At 41.0% G+C, this 20442-nt stretch overlaps 1 protein-coding gene across 3 annotated transcripts in view; it reads left to right on the plus strand.

Moving 5' to 3' along the window:
• The window catches only part of LOC133490224 (astrotactin-2-like), a 286520-nt gene that overhangs the window by 77690 nt on the left and 188388 nt on the right, over window positions 1-20442 (plus strand). For all 3 annotated transcript variants that reach the window (XR_009792133.1, XM_061800017.1, XM_061800018.1), the window contains exon 3: window positions 12545-12968. Coding sequence is in view for 2 of the 3 variants with exons in the window: in XM_061800017.1 (XP_061656001.1) it covers window positions 12545-12968 (424 nt within the window). In the remaining variant the exon portion in view is untranslated. The remainder of the gene's footprint in view (window positions 1-12544; window positions 12969-20442) is intronic.

Below are 20442 nucleotides of genomic sequence, written 5' to 3' on the forward strand. Positions count from 1 at the left end.
CAAGCACAAAAAGCAATGGTGGTTGAAGGAGCATAAAGTAAGTAACTTAAATGCTATAGAACTGATAAACTAAAAAAAGTGTTGGCTCCAGTTGCACCAAATCCTTTTCCACAAATGCATCAGGAATGAGACCTACATGAGGGGCCATATTTTCCTCTGTAAACACATTGCATCACGTGACGTCATATTTTGTGTATGTATGTTTCTTCACGGACACATTCCGTTCACATCAGAAGTCACATTTGTTTTTGTAATGTGAACGATTACATAAAAAAATCAGGTTTAACAAAAACTCTGAATTTTGTATCATACCCTGCAGTGCAAGAGGCCCCCCTGTATGTGGATGGACACAAAATGTAACAGTATCCTACATAAGAACAAAAAGTTACAATCTGATCTGACCATCCTGAAAAAGACAGTAGCATCTGGAAATTACATCTTCATCCAAACATTTTCAACACTGCTTGATTCTTTTATGATCCTGTTTACTGTTGGTGGAATGCTGGAGCGTATCCCAGCTGGCTTTTGGCGCAGCTTTCCAGTCAGTCACAGGGTATATCCATATTTATATATTCAACTACAATCTGGTTTGGGGCAACAGATTCTGACACTTCATAAACGTGACAAATTCTGTTCAAATCAGTTACAGTTTTTTCTACCTGTGCAGGATAGGATGTTTGGGGTTTTCTTGATCATTGCAAGAATAGGACCAGTTATTTTTTTTAAAAGTGTTCAAAATGTGTAATTAAAAACAAGAACAAATAAATGGATGGAACCTCCTTGGTGGAGGTAATGATGCCAGTAGAGTCTCCCCCTAAAGGAGAGGGGCAGATGTCTCCATTGTGCACAGATGGTGACCAAACTACAGAGCATGATGTTTTTTGACTAGCCTTGCTGCATAAAGAAGGGAATATCATGGCTACGCATATAAAAGTCAAGTCTTCTCCCCCAACTTTAGTCCCTGCAGAAGCCATTTAAGAAAGGGTAGAATGGGATCAATATAATTGAGCATTACCATTCCAAGCCATTATACAGTTAAGAGAGTTTGATCGAGCCGTGTTTTCAAGTTGTTTGCTTTTGGGATTTTAGTGCCCCCCCTCAAAAAAAAAACAACTTCCCTCAGGCATGAACTGTTCCTGTTGAGTAACCCTAAATTGGATCAGCACCAAATTGCAGCCTATTTTGCATAGTGAACATTTTGGCAATAAGATTGATGCATTGTTGGCTCGATTTAGATTTGAGATCGACATTTAATGTGTCCTACCTCCTACAACTGACAACATAACCTTCTCAGCCTTGATGGATGTAAAGCTAGAACATTATTCTTGTCTTATAGTATTAAGGGAGGTATGGTGAGGGACTGGTTAGCACATCTGCCTCACAATTCTGAGGAATCGGGGTTCAAATCCCAGCCACGCCTGTGTGGAGTTTGCATGTCCTCCCCGTGCCTGTGTGGGTTTTCTCCTCCCACATTCCAAAAACATGCGTGGTAGGTTGATTGAAGTCTCTAAATAGCCCGTAGGTGTGTACGTGAGTGCAAATGGTTGCTTGTTTATATGTGCCCTGCGATCTGATGGCGACCAGTTCGGGGTGTACCCCGCCTCTCCCCCGAAGATAGCTGGCATATGCTCCAGCACGCCCGCAACCCTAGTGAGGATAAGCGGTATGGAGTGTTGCTGAGCAATGAAAGCATATCACTAGTGTGGTGATGCTGATATAATGGCAATTGTGCAAATGACACAGTCCTCAAGCAATTTAGAGCAATTCAAAGTGACTAATAATAGTAATAATAATAGACTAATGATCTGGTACAGTGATGATTGTGCAAATGGTGTAGCGAGTTCTCAAACACAGAATTGGCCAGTAGTAATTAACAACAGTATGCAAATAGTGCAGCGTGATAAAACAGTGAGTGGACGAATCATTTAGATGTGTCCCGACAGAACTGTGCAAAATTGGCAGCATACTCCCCAGTGCTTAGCAAGTATTCCCTCGTGTAAGTAAGTCGCATAGTGTTGCCAAAGACGAACGAAAATGACAAAAACAAAGACAATACGGGAGAGCGTATCACCGAGACGATCCCCCGTGTTAGCGCCATCTTGCTTATCAAACACTGACAACCCTCTTCGCCATTGTTTATTATGAACAAGAGTTATGTGTACATTTGTACATTTGCGTGATAATCCCAAGACTCGCCTCTTTTCATTCATTAGCCAATCACAGAGTTCATTTCCCTCAAACCCCTTTCTCCCGCTCTTACACACATTTGCCTACCTTCTACGTCTTTGATGTTCGTCTCATTTCTACTTTTGTAGTTAAAGTCGGTTGGGAAACCAGCTCATTTGTCAGGGATCTGGTTTAATTTGAGTCCCGCGTCTCAGACGCACAAAAATTAGCAGGGACGCATAAAGTATGAGCAATCTGTGTTTTCGGACGCATGCTTTAGTAATCTGGCGAGGTGCTGGAAATCTATTTTTGGATTTTTTATTTATTTTTTGGGACAAGACAGGACTCGAGAGTATGACTAATTTGGTCGCATATGCGCCCAAATTTCTGAATGGTGTGGCAAAAAAAAAACAAAAAAAACAACAGAAAAAAAACAGAGTACATGTACCCAGTCATTTGATGAAAAAAAAGAACATTTCCACGACTTGAACGCAGACACACGATGGATTTCATCGTGGTCTCTAAACCAATCAGAGATAGTGAAAAGCAGGGACCTTATATACCGGTGGTGATGAGGCTGATTGGAGACAGGTGCTGAAAACAGAGAGGGGAGGGAGGAGAGAGCGAGGACGTAAGGCGCCCTCCTGGCTCCAATAATGGAACTGCATGACAAAGCCTCTGGCAACCGATTCCTAGACTCGTGATATCCAGTCCACACCCCGACAAGTGATGTATCCAAGGATTTCTGGCGAATTTTATATCAAGTATGGAGTCTGCTACCCATACAGTCGTATCGCTCTTTACTTTACCAACAGATATCTGTCGCATTTGTTTATCGTTCCCAACACTAATATACAGTAATAAGCTCTCGACTATAATACACACCCCCAATATCGCACTTTCACAGCTGAATTATACTTCTATCTATGTGTTACGGGAGCAACCCTCGGTTCCCCTAGCTAAGAGGTAGTAGCAGTGACATTTGTAGCATTGATTTTCGCTAGCTCAAGGCTGACTAATTTTAACAATTTTTCATACACCTTTGGATAATACGCATCCTTGATAAAAAAAAAATAATTTAAAAAGCGCATTATGCAGCAGACAAATTACGGTAATCTTTAACATCGAGATGGCACAATGTACTCAGAGCTCCTCAGCATCAAAGTAATGCGGTGCCATGTTGTGAATTAAGGTGTTTCGACCGTTTGCAAGGAGCCGTCCTGCTGCTTCCTCTTTGAGTGTTCGATCGATCGCTTACTGCTGTTGCCACCACAACTGCAGGAAGATTCATCTCCACGAAAAGTATAAAGAATGACACAGTGTGAAGAAGCAATAAATATGACAGCTATAGATGTCCTACATTTCCCAATCAAATGATGACCAATTTCAGTTTCATTACTTTGTATAGGGGCTCCTCCATTTAGGACAGTACAGCCTTTTCAAGGTTACAAACGCTGCGCAATGAACGGCATTCTGTAGCTCGCTGGAATGCGTGTCATGCGGCACAAGACGGGATGCAGAGTTACTGCCGTACTTTGTCTTTCATTGGATTGTTTTATACAGTATTTATGGTCGAGAAGTAATTTTCATAAAAATATTTGCCGCAATTGTGACTTTACTGCTGCATTAGCGTTAAGTTAGTAATAGACTAGATGCACTTGCGTACTCACTCAGAATACATTGCACCATAGGAAGCCAAGGACCCCCTAAGGTGGCTATTGCTATTGATGACGACATAAGGTAGTGTAAAAGATCTGTGTGTCTCTACACACTCCAAGGAGGTTGTGTTTCCTTCGAAGTTTGCAACTTTTTTTTTCGTTGGGATTAAAAAAAAAAGAAGGAAACTTTGTTAAAAGGCACATTGCACCACTTGGTTGCAACTAACAGAGACACTGTTGAGTCACTCTCAACTACTTTGGGGATTGTCAAGGCAACAACGTAGTAGTTCTTGTAACCAACCTTAAAACAAAAGTAACAAGAGTAAAGAAAATTAGAAGAAAATGATTAGTACTGAAAAAGATTTAATGACAAAATAGTCCTAAAATTTCTTAATGTTATGAGATAAAAATCCCAATTTTATATTAGTGACAATTTTCCACAGCAAAATAGACATAATGTTACATGAATCAAGTCACATTCATTGAATTAATTGAGTTCTTGAGGTAATTAAGGCAAAAAGGAAGATTAGAGGTGCTGTTCATTCACTCTCAACAAGTTTGTAGTCAGTCAAAGGTTTTTTTTTTAAATACAAACAAAAGGAAGACAAATTTTTTTCAAAGTTACAGGTAAAAAGGCAGTTTGAATAAAGTTCAGTTTGCTGTCTAAAGAAGCACAACATGAAATTGCATATCAAGTCAATTTACATCCACATAGCACTCGCTATGGTACAACTCCTCAGTGAGCACGATACAACACTAGCCCTGAAATAGGAGTTCAGAACCTGTGAGCTATTTTCCCATCCAATAATTACAAATATCCAGGATTTGTTTACGTTACTTTTACTTACTTTGCTATCAATAACAGTCTCTAGGTTTCATACAGCCACACACTAGTATTGCTGGACCAGCCAGGACACCTCGTGTGGTGTTACCACACGCATTGATTTCACACTAAATATTCAATGTTTATATTAAAATGTACAAGCAGATACAAATTAAAATTGTATTACTACTGCTTTCACTAATTTACTATTATTCTTCAAAACTGCAGGGTGAGTCCGTAAGCTGGACACAAACAAAACAGTCGTCTCTTAATTCAACATTCTCTGAGAAAGGAGTCTTGAACGAAGAAAAGTGTACCGTGTTCATCAGTAATGGAATCAAAGTAAAGAAATGAATTGAAGCCTGCACAGGAAATTGCGCTGGAAGTGAGTTATGAGGATGCACAAAGCTCATTACTCATCTGCTCTCAGACAGAATGACAGCTAAAATTAAACCGTTGCTACCAAGCACTATGTCATAAAATCCTCCAATTCTAACCATTCGTATTGCCACCCAAATTCTCGGAATCAAACACATTGTTTAGTTTGATGTATTTAACATGTTTTGTTGTTGTTGTTTTACTGTTTACTGTGAGCATTTTTTTTTTGGGAGGGGGTGTCACTTCATTGTCTTGTTGCTGCTACTTCCATAATCATATGCTGTTGCTCTACTTCAAAGCATATGGATGTGCGACTTAGGCAGGAGTTGTGCGGCTATTTCTTCAAAGCTGCCATCCACAAGGAGATTAATGAGCGCGTTTGTCAGCGCCACCAGTCGTCCTAGGACCGCCTCCCCCTATCGGCATCGCGTGATTTATGGACATCCACACGCGCATGAGTTGGCAATGGGAAGGGAAGTATTGTTGTTTTTCCTCATGAAGATTGAATTTTAAATGTTGTGACAAATGACCTCCCCGTGTGGGTTTTTATTTATGATTCGCTTTCCATATGTGCCTGTGCACAATCACTAGTTCATGCATTTTACAGCAGTGCACACCACACTTGCTTCTTTATGGAACCTCTAAACAGATTATTCTGCATTTTATCTCCCATTACAAACATACAGTATGTCACCTTTTAGATTTTGTGATATTGCTGATTCACAAGTCTGGTGTATATCACACCAATACGCTCCCACTGGAATTAAACTTATACAAGATGGGGCAATATTATGTTTTAGCTCTATATATTTCCTTGGGAAATGACTGGCCTTGTTTAAACATTCATAAACATGACAATGATTTAAGGCAGTGTAGTGTGTTTTAACTTCGATAGCAAGTGACAATGCAATTTTTTCCCAAACCAATTGTCTACTTTTTTTACTTTGTTTTTAAATGCTTTTAATCATGCAAAGCATATTGAGTTACCTTGTGTATGAAATGCGCTATATAAATAAATTTGCTTTGCTTTGCATACTGTCATACAAGTGTAAATATATGTTAACCACTGTTGATATTAAAATGTAAAATCAATAAAATTGTCTTTAGTGGTGGTGGAATAAGTGAGCAGCAACCACCCAATACCACACAATATATCTGGATCAGGACATCCTGGCCTTTGAGGCAGTTTCACAAAATTGGACCGGATCTTTTTTAACTGAAATTGTATTTTTGTGGGAGTGTGTGCGTGCGCGTGTGTGTGTGTGTGTGGGTGGGGGTGGGGGGCCAGGTGTCTGTGGCGGAATAAGTGAGCAGCAACCACCCAATACCACACAATAAGTCTGGATCAGGACATCCTGGCCTTTGAGGCAGTTTCACAAAATTGGACCGGATCTTTTTTAACTGAAATTGTATTTTTGTGGGTGTGTGTGTGTACGCGTGTGTGTGTGGGGGGGTGGGGGTGGGGGGCCAGGTGGGGGTGGCGGAATAAGTGAGCAGCAACCACCCAATACCACACAATAAGTCTGGATCAGGACATCCTGGCCTTTGAGGCAGTTTCACAAAATTGGACCGGATCTTTTTTAACTGAAATTGTATTTTTGTGGGCGGCACGGTGGACGACTGGTTAGAGCGTTTGCCTCACAGTTCTGAGGACCGGGGTTCAATCGCCAGCCCCGCCTGTGTGGAGTTTGCATGTTCTCCCCGTGCCTGCGTGGGTTTCCGGTTTCCTCCCACATCCCAAAAACATGCATAGTAGGTTAATTGAAGACTCTAAATTGCCCGCAGGTGTGAATGTGAGTGCCATGGTTGTTTGTTTATATGTGCCCTGTGATTGGCTGGCAACCAGTTCAGGGTGTACCTTCCTCCTGCCCGATGATAGCTGGAATAGGCTCCAGCACTCCCGCGACCCTTGTGAGGATAGGCGGCTCAGAAAATGGATGGATGGATGAATTATACTTGTGTAATGAGAAAGTGATTCATCCAAAATGTGCCTCACACATCTCATTTTTTTAAGTTTAATAAAGGTTAACCACTGTGTGAAAGAACAATAACTTCGATTAAAAGTAATGATACGGATGTACCTCAATAATTTCTTTGAATGTGATGACTGAATGTGATTCACTCATCAAATTTTTAACATCCTTTATTGTAACACATAAACAGACAACCAACATAAAAATTAATAAAACACTGTCTCATCTTCAATAACAAGTGACGATGCAGATACTTGTCTTAACTTGAACCACAAAGGCGTAATGCAAAGTTGATTCACAATTCGTGTCACAAATGCGCCTCACAATTCGCCATTCTATCATTCTTAATTGTCATACAAACGATTTACCTTAACTTTGCTAACAAGTGACAATATGCGTGGATGCTGTGTGACTTCACATTTGTTTGTTTTTTTTAAGATGTCTTTTCTCAGCCTACTTGTCAAAGAATAAGTCGTGCCTCAGAGCTTATGGATTTCCTTTATCATCCAGCTAGTGCATGAATGACATGGTCTTTGATGTTTTGGCGATGGTAGAGATATTGAATGAAGCGTACAGAAATGCGATGCTCCACAGGAATTTCCTGTGACTGTTAGAATAGGCACAGAAATAAGAGGGTAAAACAGGTGAAAGCCCCAGCACATTGATTGTGTGTGTGACTACATATGGGAGGCCTGCTGCATAGGACAAATCTGCATTAGAAATGACTGCGAGGCATACCTGCACTGCAAAGCGATGACATACTGCAGCACATTTCTCATTTGTGGATTAGATTTCGAGCATGAGCTGGGGAAAAGTGCTGAATTAATGCTGTCGTATGTTTTTTTTTTTTTTACTTGTAGTTTATGATGTACTGGAAAACATGCTGAAATGACTTGAAATGTGTTTTGTGGGGAATAGGAAATAGACACTTGTACTCAATTTAGCTTTTATTGTGAATTATTAAAAAAAATTTTTAATTAAGATGAATTGTTTACCTAAAACAAAATAATTTGCATCGTACGTACAGGCTTGCACAAAGAACTGCCTCTCTGTTGTTGCCATGATGATTATATATGTTAATTTCTTTTAACTGGCTTGTAACATTGGGCTTCATTCCCAACATTATTCTTAATGTCAGTAGCACCTCTAACCGCCACTAAAGAAAAATATTGGATGATGTACATTTAAAAATTGTTTTTATTTTTTTTGTATAATACATTCAATGGCAACGTTAAGGCCATTTTAGCCATCAAAAACCTGAAGAAAGTTATTCCCAGAAAAGGCAAAAGTTGCAAAATTTAATGCCACCCAATGCTCATTTGCAATGTATTATGTATTATGGTTAATAAACTAATATTTTGAAGGTCTTTAACCGAGTTTAATGTTTTTTTTTTACAAGAAAAGTATTATTATTAGTATTAATATAATTATTATACGGAGGCACGGTGGCTGACTGGTTAGCGCGTCAGCCTCACAGTTCTGAGGACCAGGGTACAATCCCCGGTCCCGCCTGTGTGGAGTTTGCATGTTCTCCCCGTGCCTGTGTGGGTTTTCTCCGGGCACTCCGGTTTCATCCCACATCCCAAAAACATGCATTAATTGGAGACTCTAGATTACCCGTAGGTGTGAATGTGAGTGCAAATGGTTGTTTGTTTGTATGTGCCCTGCGATTGGCTGGCAACCAGTTCAGGGTGTACCCCGCCTCCTGCCCGATGATAGCTGGGATTGGCTCCAGCACGCCTGCGACCCTAGTGAGGAGAAGTGGCTCAGAAAATGGATGGATGGATGGATAATTATTGTAATCATTATTTTTTCCTGAGGTGGAAGGATACTCACATCTTGAGGCAATGGAGTCAAAATAGATTGAAATACTATTGATTAACTTCCATCATTTCACAAAAAAACAAAACAAAACCTTAATGTGTTAAGAAAAAGTAGCAATTTTCGGAGATCCATATCCATAATGTGATAATATTATTATTTTAGGCCCTGACTAAGGACACTTTCACGAAAGGCACAAAGGCAAAACTGTGAAATCCAACTGATGAAGTCATACAACAAATGATTAACAGATTTATTTAAATTTAGAAATGCAGCCGTATGGGGGGCACAAGCCAGTGCAAACTGTAGGCCGGTCCCAAGCCCGGATAAATGCAGAGGGTTGCGTCAGGAAGGGCATCGGGCTTAACACTTTGCCAAACAAATATGAGCGTTCATCTAAAGAAGTCCATACCGGATCGGTCGTGGCCCGGGTTACCCTGTATGGCCATCCATCCATTTTCTGAGCCGCTTCTCCTCACTAGAGTTGCGGGCGTGCTGGAGCCTATCCCAGCTGTCATCGGGCAGGAGGGCACCCTGAACTGGTTGCCAGCCAATCGCAGGGCACAGAGAAACAAACAACCATTCGCACTCACAGTCATGGCTACGGGCAATTTAGAGTCTCCAATTAATGCATGTTTTTTGGATGTGGGAGGAAACCGGAGTGCCCGGAGAAAACCCACGCAGGCACGGGGAGAACATGCAAACTCCACACAGGCGGGGCCGGGGATTGAACCCGGTTCCTCAGAACTGTGAGGCTGACGCTCTAACCAGTCGGCGGCCATGCCGCCCCCTGCAGGGCCCTGGTGGAAATTCAGCATTTGTGGGTCGTAGGAGAGGTGGAAAGTGGGTTATTAGGCAGAAAGAGAAGAGGAAAGCACAGAGCCTAGAATTGAATGTGGGGACTATGACAGAAAAATCTCGGGAGTTGGTTGACATGATGATTAGGAGAAAGGTTGATATATTGTGTGTCCAGGAGACCAGGTGGAAAGGCAGTCAGGCTAGAAGTTTAGGGGCAGGGTTGAAATAATTTTACCATGGTGTAGATGGGAAGAGAAATGGAGTAGGGGTTATTTTAAAAGAAGAGTTAGCTAAGAATGTCTTGGAGGTGAAAAGAGTATCAGAGCTGAAACTTGAAACTGAGGGTGTTATGTATAATGTGATTAGGGGCTATGCCCCACAGGTAGGATGTGACCTAGAGGTGAAACAGAAATTCTGGAAGGAGCTCGACAAAGTAGTTCTGAGCATCCCAGACAGAGAGAGTCGTGATTGGTGCAGATTGTGATGGACATGTTGGTGAAAGAAACAGGGGTGATGAAGAAGTAATGGGTAAGTACAGCATCCAGGAAAGGAACTTGGAGGGACAGATGATGGTGGACTTTGGAAAAAGGATGGAAATGGCTGTAGTGAACACTTTTTTCAAGGAGAGGCAGGAACATGGAGTGCCATAGAAGAGCGGAGGTAGAAGCATGCAGGTGGATTACATCTTGTGCAGTTGATGTAATCTGAAGGACGTCACAGACTGTAAAGTAGTGGTCGGGGAGAGTGTGGCTAGACAGCACAGGATGGTGGTGTGTAAGATGACTCTGGTGGTGGGGAGGAAGTATAAGAAGACAAAGGCAGAGCAGAGAACCATGTGGTTGAAGCTGAGAAAGGAATAGTGTTGTGGGGCTTTTCGGGAAGAGGTGAGACAAGCTCTCGGTGGACAGGAGGAGCTTCCAGAAGACTGGACCACTTCAGCCAAGGTGATCAGAGAGACAGGCAGGAGAGTACCTGGTTTATCTTCTGGTAGGAAAGGGGAGAAGGAGACTTGGTGGTGGAATCTCAAAATGCGGGAAATCATACATAGAAAGAGGTTAGCTAAAAAGAAGTGGGACACTGGGAGAACTGAGGAGAGGAGAAAGGACTACATGGAGATGTGACGTAGGGCGAAGGTAGAGGTGGCAAAGGCCAAACAAGAGGCATATGATGACATAAAGATAATTCTGATTCTGATAAGCCCTGAGCCCCTTCCTGTTTGCACTGGTGATGGATAGGCTGACAGACTGGAATTCCCGTTGACCATGATGTTTGCAGATGAGATTGTGATCTGCAGTGAAAGGAGGGAGTAGGTGGAGGAACAATTGGAAAGATGGAGGCATGCACTGGAAAGGAGAGGAATGAAGCTTAGCCGAAGTAAGACAGAATATATTTGCATGAATGAGAGGGGTGGAGGGGGAAGAGTGAGGCTACAGGGAGAAGAGATAGCAAGGGTGGAGGACTTGGGGTCAACAGTCCAGAGCAATGGTGAGTGTGGTAAGGAAGTGAATAAACGGGTCCAAGCAGGTTGGAACGGGTGGAGGAAGGTGTCAGGTGTGTTATGTGACAGGAGAGTCTCTACTAGGATGAAGGGCAAAGTTTATAAAACAGTGGTGTGGCCAGCCATGATATACAGATTACAGACAGTGGCACTGAAGAGTCAACAGGAAGCAGAGCTGGAGGTGGTGGAAATGAAGATGTTGAGGTTCTCTCTAGGAGTGACCAGGTTGGAGAAAATTTGAAATGAACTCATCAGAGGGACAGCCAAGGTTAGATGTTTTGGAGACAAAGTTAGAGAGAGGAAAGATAGTGAGTATATTGGTAGAAGTTTGATGAGGATGGAGCTGCCAGGCAAGAGAGCTTGAGGAAGACCAAAGAGGTTGATGGATGTAGTGAGGGAAGATATGAGGGCAGTTGGTGTTAGAGAGGTGGATGCAGGAGATCGGCTTACATGGAAAAGGATGACACGCTGTGGTGACGCCTAACGGGACAAGCCGAAAGGAAGAGAAGAAAAAGAATTTAAATTTAGAACACCACCTAATGTAAGGTTATTGTTAATACACTAATATGTAAAAGCTTTTTAATCAAAAATGCTAATTTGCATCTAAAGATGTTTTATTGTTCATTTAAAATGTATTTCTCTGCACGAAAAAAAAAAAAAAGCTCTTAAAGTAAAGCTCAGGGTAGAAAAAGACACATTTTCTGGCATCTACAACGTATATAAAGAGTAAAACAATTATGACATAAATAAACACTATAACACAATAATTTAAACATAAATACTATGAAAGAGAACGAAAGATGAATACTCTTTACAAAATAATTTAACTGATTATCTAACCCTGGTTTTTGCTGTGGGAAAAGAACACAATGTTCTATTGTTATTCACAGTAGTAATTGTTTGATGACAGCAATTTCCAATGCACATGAGTGTTCTGTGAGAGATCATCAGTATCAGAATCATCTTTATTTGCCAAGAATGTCAAAAACACACGAGGAATTTGTCTCTGATAGTTGGAGCCGCTCTAGTACGCTCATCACGTGCGTATCCAATTACATTTAATCAGTCCAAAAAGTATTATTTATTTGCTCGAAGTAATGGATCGTTGTTAATTTCTCTATGCCAGTGATGTAGAGTGACAGGCTTAAAAACTCATTTTCCATTAAATGGCAGAAGGTACAATTAACCTACCTGTTGCCATTCATACAACAAAATAAAAGCTTTGTGTTTCAATTAAACACGGCGGAATTCATAGTGAGGGAGTCAATTTATTGGTATTTATTGGACATTTTTACATTTTAAAGATTGACATTTACCATGAGTTTTTTTTTTTTTTTTTTTTTTGTGAAATATGTGCCTTGGCTCAATATAGGCTGGGAAACACTGTTCTATAATTTCTTGTTTGTGTACTATTTGTCTATTTCCTCAGGGAGGCCTCATCGCCCTGCTCCTGCTCATTCTCCTTTTCACCCTAGTCCTTTACACCCGCCACCGATGGTGCAAGCGCCGCAGGATCCCCCAGAAGAGTGCCAGTACTGAGGCCACCCATGAGATCCACTACATCCCCTCGGTACTTCTCGGACCCCAGGGCCGGGACAGCTATCGGGGCTCACGGAGCGCCCACCAGCACGGCAGCTCCGTCATCGGCGTGCCCATCCGAGAGACGCCCATCCTGGACGATTACGACTGCGACGACGACGACCCGGTGGCACGCTCGCTGAACTCCACACCAAACCAGCTGCACAACAAAGTCAGTGACGGGATAATCCAGGAGGACTACGGAGTCGGCATTGGCTACGGAGGACACACTGACATTAAGGAGGATGATCTTACACCTTCTTTTGCCAAACGAGGTAGGTGCCAATGGCCTAGAACAGTTTTTCTGAATGTGTGGTACGAATATCACTCATGGTACGTGGCCTCCCTCTATTGATACGCAAAAGAATAACTGAATTAAATGTTGAAACGGTGCATAGTGTTGCAGAGACTTAAACTTATTTTTTTTTAATCCAGTACAATACATTTGTATTAAACATTTAAGAACAATATAATACATTTATAACTGTTCGTTTTCAAATATTTATTTAGGTACATTTTTTTCTTTAACTTTTATATTCAATACATTTAAGTTACATAATTATTATTATTTTTTTCTTCCTATATTTAAGTGAAGTTTTAATGTTCAAACTGCATAATGTTACAGTGACTGACTATATTATTGAATATACAGTACCTTTCACAAATAAAACCTCTGTCATGTTTTTAATGAACACGCTAATGTAGTTTAATGTTGGTCATTATGGGGGTACTTAGAGAGCTAAGTATTTTTTTCAAGTGGTACTTGGAATAATAAATTTGAGAACTACTGGCATAGGAGTTTGTTTTTTAAAGAGGAATATTTCCATTAAAAATGAATATTCAATGTATTTTTAAAATCAATTAAATTATTATTAAATAGATCATTTTACACTTGAGACTATGTGAGTTCGGGGATGCACATGTCATGGAAACAATGAGTCCCAGCCCTGGAATAATGAGTCCCTGCAACTTTTCATCATTGTGTTACCCATTGCTCTTGCTCTATCTATATTATATGTATTTAGGCCTGCTATGATAGCAATTTTTTTAGAACGATATATTTTCCCAAAAACCTTCATGATATACAATAGCATCGTTTATGTATTTTTATGCCACTGATATAATGGGACTGTTTCCGGGTTCAGACATGGACCGCGGTCTGCCAGTTAGTGACCTCTGTTTTAAAGGACCCATATTTTTGCTATTTAGACCTCCATAGAGTGAGTCTCTAACATGGGCTTAGTATAAAAGTGTCAATTTAATTTAAAAAAAAAAACCACCTTGGTTTTGTTAGGAGTGTCCAGAAAAGGCCCGTCTGACAGGTACTCTGTTTGACCCAGTTTTGTATCCGCTTTGTCCATATTTGGAAAAGACCACTTTCTTCTGATTATTTGCCTCCGTGTAGAAGACCCACTTGTGAGAGCACACATTTGTTATGTTGACACCGCTGGCTCGGGAGTGGAGAGGTAGGTGGGGATTTTCACTAGTGACATAGATAAGCTCGAGAAATTCGAATGACCTGAATTCAGGCCTCTCGACACAAAAACATCTGGAACTCAGGGATGCGTGGATGATTTTAATTCATATTTCACATGTTTATTGAGCCAATTTTACATCCCAAATACTAGAAAAAGTTTGTTTGGTAAAATATAGCACCTTTGAATGATCGGCACAATCGAGTGAGGGGAGTGAACTGTTTATCTCCTTAGCTCGCTAGCTAGTTAGATCATGGCCTAGCGGACATAAATAGTTCACTTTCCCTAAGCATCCCAGTTGTGTGCATCTACGGAGCCGACGCAATGAAAAAATATCCAGTGCAGAAAAGTCTTGTGTCCATTGTATTTATGGAACGATAACACACCCTACTCTGCCTCTGATTGGCTAGCACCAAAACAGTACTTTTAGTGAATAATGATTCGCTGAAGCACTGAAGCAACACACACAAGTACGTAGGTAAGTGATGCCGTGCGTCTGTGGACGCAGATTGATCATACTTTTTTCATCCCTGCTCATTTTTGTGCGTCTCAAATGCGGGACCCACATCAAACGAGATCAATGTATTATTATTATTATTATTATTATTACTACTACGACTACTAGTAGTCGTAGTAGTACTAGTAGTAGTATTTTATTTATTTTACTGCTGTAACACTTGAATTTTCCCTCTGGTATTCAATAAAGGATATAGTATTTTATTTTCATTTTAAAACATTAGCTCAGTTGCGGCTGTCCTCTTATTGTCAACATGATCTGTACATCAGTGTTGCCAGCTCCCAGATGGCCAAGCCTGGATGCTTAACTTTGGCTCTGGTCAAGACCACCCACGCTTACTGCTAGCACGGCATGTACTGCTCACATTTAGTCAAACACATACAGTTTAGCCCCAACTCCTCACTCCAGACTTTTTACACGTAAGCTACATTGACTCCTGTTTCTATATACCGTTTTCCCCCATATCACTGTATTTTAAAAGCAAGATATAAATACATTATTACAATAATATCAAACAATATTACTGCCCATAGACGGGCCCTTGGCCAAGTGGTTAGCACATCCACAGTTCTGAAGTTTTGGGTTGAATTTGGTCTCCAGCCTTCCTGTGTGGAGTTTGTGTGTTCTCTCTGTGATTGCATAAGTTTCTCTGCGTACTCCGGGTTCCTTCCACATTCCAAAAACGTGCAGGGTAGGGTAATTGAAGACTCTAAATTGTCCTTAGGTGTGAATGGGAATTTGAATGGTTGTTTGTCTATATGTGTCCTTCGATTGGCTGGTGACTGACTAGGTGTACCTCCCAGAACCTAGTGAAGAAAGCTGTATACAAAATGAATGGATGGCTGGATTACTGCCATCTGTCTCAAAGTCAGGAGATCCAGGTCATTGTTTGAGCATTTCTGTGTGGAGAGTCTGTGTTCTCTGGTGTGGCATTTCTCCACATCCTCCTGCTTCTTTGACTTGACAAGTCATCTCGTTTAAAGTTGTAAATCACCATTTTAATTGAGACCGTTTGCCTTTTTTGTTTTTGAAAGTGAGAAACATTTTGGGGGGTCATTCTTGCCAACGTAGCGACCTGTGCGAACAACAATGGAAGGAGCTCCAAAGATACTACAATTTTGATTCAAGGATTATGTTGTCGATGAAGGCTGCAAATAGAGGATGGCAACCTGCATGGCTGGCAACCCGCGCATTAAAGACAGAACAACAAAAAGATAGGTAAACTAATTTAACAGTTTAGCTAGCTGGTCAAATATTAAGTTTTATAGACTGGTTTGAGACGATTAAAAATAAAAATGATGTTATTGATACAGCTAAGTAACGTAACTGGGGGTGGGACGCTTATGATAATTGTCAGAACCTTTCGTTTTGGTTCATGGGCACGCAAAAGTACCTCTTTTTTTCCTCTCTCTATCATACACTCTAGAGCAGAAAGTATCCCCTAAAATATAATGCCAACCGCAGAAGTGACGCGGTGTATCTTGTTTTGGGAAGATTAAAAATAATAATAATAATAAAAATAAATAAATAAAAAAAGTTGCGGAAATATTTGTGGGCATGACGAAAGACTATATCCGGTGCAATGTAGGTTTCCTGTTTGGGATCACTTTACAGTATGATCATGGCGATAAAAATGTCTTTGACAAAAGTGCGTTCCACTATTATTAGGTACAGTGAGTAGCTACGTGTGAATATAATTTTCATATGACTGAATGTGTTTATTGAAGTGTCACGAGCAAAATGTCATCTGTTGTGTTGGCTGTGTGATAAAGCTGTCTGTTTTTAAAATTGAGACCATAGCATATGAAACATAACCTTTAATCGAATGACAATTTTCAATTAACAAACCTGACTGAGTGATTTAATTAAAGTTGAGAAACAGGAGGAATGCAGATTTAGTTCACATTACTTTTTTTGAAGGATGGCAACATTTGTATGTCATGTATTATTCCATTAATTACAGTATGAATCTCTTTCATTCTCCTTTAGCCCATTCGGTACACATCTAATGATATTTGACCAACAGAAAACTGTCTTGGCCTTTGTTTAATGGTGTCCTCTTAAGAACGGTAGGAGTTACAAGGCTGTCACCAAAAAGTACACAGCATAGTTTATTTGGAAATAAAATTCAGTTCACTTGAGTTTGAAATACTACCTAAAACAATTCAGTGCAATACAGTCAATCAATCATAATCTCAGTTGTTTTTCATTGAACTTTTGGAAGGTGTGGTTACTTTTTTTATTGTTATGATTTATGGGGAAACAAAATGTGAAAAAAAAAATTATTACCACTCCAATATACTGGACTGGAGCCAGATTGTATGACTTGACTCGACGAATTTAGTGGTGACTTGACTTGACTTGCTAGATTTTTTTTCCTGCAGTTACTTGGGACTTGCTTGAGACTTGCACATATGTGACTTACTCCCACCTCTGATACATAGTGCTGTCATTTCAGCTGCATGGTAATTTGAATGTTTGAACAAGATGATGCATAACTGTGTGGTCGGTTACGTGCTTTCTCATACTGTCTTATCTTTTTGTGTTTTTCGTTTGTCCTTGGCAAAATTACGCAACTCACTTACACAAGTTTTTTTTCTCTGAGTTATTCACTGGCGGGGCAACCGCGGTCTACGGTGCATGGAGGTGAAGTCAACACCACAGAGGGAAGCGAGAGCCCGAGTGCAGGTCAACCTCCATAAGAGTAGATTGCGAATGCCGCTCCCATCGATTCACCTCGCAAATCTCCGCTCCTTACCCAACAAAATTGACAAGCTTCATCTTCTCACCAAGGCCAGTAAAGACTTTGGACCTTCCACCGCCCTGTACTTCACAGAGACGTGGCTTTGTGAACTACACCGGGCAGACCGTATCACGGAGTTATTCGGGAAAACAAAAGGCAGCAGGATATGCTTCTACAGTATATCAATGAAAAATGGTGTACCTACGTCACGGAGCTCAAGAAAGACTGCAGCCCAGGCTTGGATTTGCTGTTTTTGAACTGTAAGTCATTCTACTCGTCGTGCAAGTTCGCATCATTCATACTCGCAGGTGTATACATTCCTTCTCAAGCTAACATGAATGCCACACTGCTAACACTCGCTGAACAAGTAAATTAACTTGAAAAAAAAAGCACCCAGATTCACCCTTCATTATTCTTGAGGACTTTAACAAAGCTAAACTCAATCACGAACTCCCTAAATACAAGCAACACATTGACTGTCCTACCAGGGAAAACAACACTCTCGACCAATGCTATACTACGCTATATGACGCATACCGTGCTATCCCCCGCGCAGCTCTGGGCTCGTCTGATAACTGCTTAATTCACTTAATACCAACATACAGGCAAAACTTAAACGGGCGCAGCCTGTGGTGAAAACAGTGAAGAAGTGGACTTATGAAGCAAAGTTAGAACTTCAAGACTACCTACCTCATCCACACGCAGCACCAACACAGGGTCGCCCCAAGGTTGTGTCCTCTATCCGCTGCTCTTCTCTCTCTACACGAACGACTGCACCTCAATGCATCAAGCTGTCAAACGCCTGAAGTTTTCAGATGACACCACAGTCATTGGCCTCATCCAAGACGGTGTTGAGTCTGCGTATCGACAGGAAGTGGAGCGACTGGAGCTGTGGTGCGGCCGACACAACCTGGAGCTAAACACGCTCAAGACTGTAGAGATGATCGTGGACTTCAGGATGCATCCTTCGCCACAGCCTTCATCAAATCAGTCCTGTGTTCATCCATCACAATCTGGTTTGGTGCTGCCACAAAAAAGAATAAACTCCGACTACAACGGACAATCAAAACTGCTGAAAAAACTGCAAGGTTGGGTACCCCCCTACCCAACCTTGAGGACTTGCACGCTGCCAGAACTAAGATAAGAGCATGCAAAAATCTCTTGGACCCTCCACATCCTGGTCACCAGCTCTTGCAGCTCCTACTCTTAGGTAGGTGCTATCGAACAATGCAAATTAAAACTGGCAGACATTCCAACAGCTTCTTCCCCCTTGCCATCAACCTCTTAAACAACTGACTTACTATTTTATTGTAACATGCTGCCAATTTTGCATTTATCTCAAACCATTAACTTACAGTTCTATTGTAACATGCTGCCAATTTTTTTTTTAGATTGTTGTCACATCTCTGTCAGGCCAATTATACATTATTCATACACTCACTGTAGTAGTCTCGCAACTATGCACTATTTGCATATCTGTTGTTGACCAATACTGGCCACTCATGTGCTTGACAAGTATTTGCACAGTTGACACTGTTACAGATTCTCGCACTGCTAGTCACTTTAAACTGCTTACATTTCTTGAATGGTCACTGTACCAGATTATGGCTCTACTACTGCTCTAAATTGCTGAACTGGTTGCCTTGCCAGCCAATCACAGGGCACATACAGTATATACAAATGACCATTCACACTCATATTCACACCTATTGAGAATTTAGAGTCAATGTTGATTGACCAAGGTTTGTGTTGCTGTTGCTTCTTGACCTTTATAGGATATAATCAGGAAGTTCTGAAGAGTGGATACAAAAATGCCTTACTAATTTTTGCAGCGGCTGTGCTTGCAGTTGTGTGTTTGTTTTTGTGTGTGTGGCATCTGTTGATATCCTGTTGAAAGTGGGCCACGTCTCTCCATGGTTGAACTTAAATAATTGACAGAGTTGGCAGGAGCCCAGGTTATTTATGTCATTCTGAATCATGCATTGGCGATGCTCTAGGAAACATTCTTTTTATACATAAAGTCATCCTGCATAGTCATATTAGCACTATCAAATCTGATATTGTTGCTTTAGGATAATAGGATTCATATATAATGACATGTTAGTCACCCTTGGTTTTCATTTGCATGAACTGAACACAAGAGATCATGTAAGGCTTTCAACAATGCAAAACAAGTGTTTTAAATCACATTTAAAAATCCAAGCATTGAATAAATCCTTTGTGTGCCGCCTTTACCGGAAAATGTCTTTAAGTAAGCCTTTTGTGTTTGGCAATTTCTCAGCTGCATGCACCACATGCACAGATTCGCACCACTAATTGACAAGTGCAATTTGCCGGTTTGGTGATGAAGTGCTGCCTCCACAAGTTAAAATAAAATTGCTGATATTATCTCGCCGAAATGGGGCTCGTTTTTTCTCTTCATACTCAGGTCTGCATAGGTGCAACTTGTTGCTTGCCTCATCACAACACCCTAGCTCTGCCCCCCGTCATCATGGTGCTGAAAGCCCTACACTGCACAAGAGGGAGGCGGGATCAACAGTGGCTCATTTGAATGAGACAACCCAGCCCCGGCAAAACAGGCACATTTCAGCAAGGTTAGAAAGAGGGTGACAATTGTTCTGTAATTATTGATCCTTGGTAATGACATTTTTATCATATATTTTGAGCTGATCTTTTTATGACCTAAGTAATGGAAACTGGTAACATTATTTGGCATCATCTTCTATTCATTAAATGTATCAGCCTGCAAATACTTTACCTTTTCAAATAGATGGTTGCCACTTAAACAACACACAGGAGCTGTAAGAAACTTTACTATTGTCACGTTTTCAGCGGTACAGTTCAGTACACTACACCCTGATTTGGTTCGGCTGGTTTAAACCCTGAGTAGGTGGGACGCAAATGGTGTGACAGCATAGCTGTAGCTCTCGGCTGTGAATTTAACAACGAAGAAAAATGTGACACCAAACAGTGCTGATAGTGGACATGTCTTTAAATCCTGTCTTCATTGTGTC

This window comes from Phyllopteryx taeniolatus, chromosome 15 (assembly GCF_024500385.1).
Source record: "Phyllopteryx taeniolatus isolate TA_2022b chromosome 15, UOR_Ptae_1.2, whole genome shotgun sequence".
NCBI classification, from domain to species: domain Eukaryota; kingdom Metazoa; phylum Chordata; class Actinopteri; order Syngnathiformes; family Syngnathidae; genus Phyllopteryx; species Phyllopteryx taeniolatus.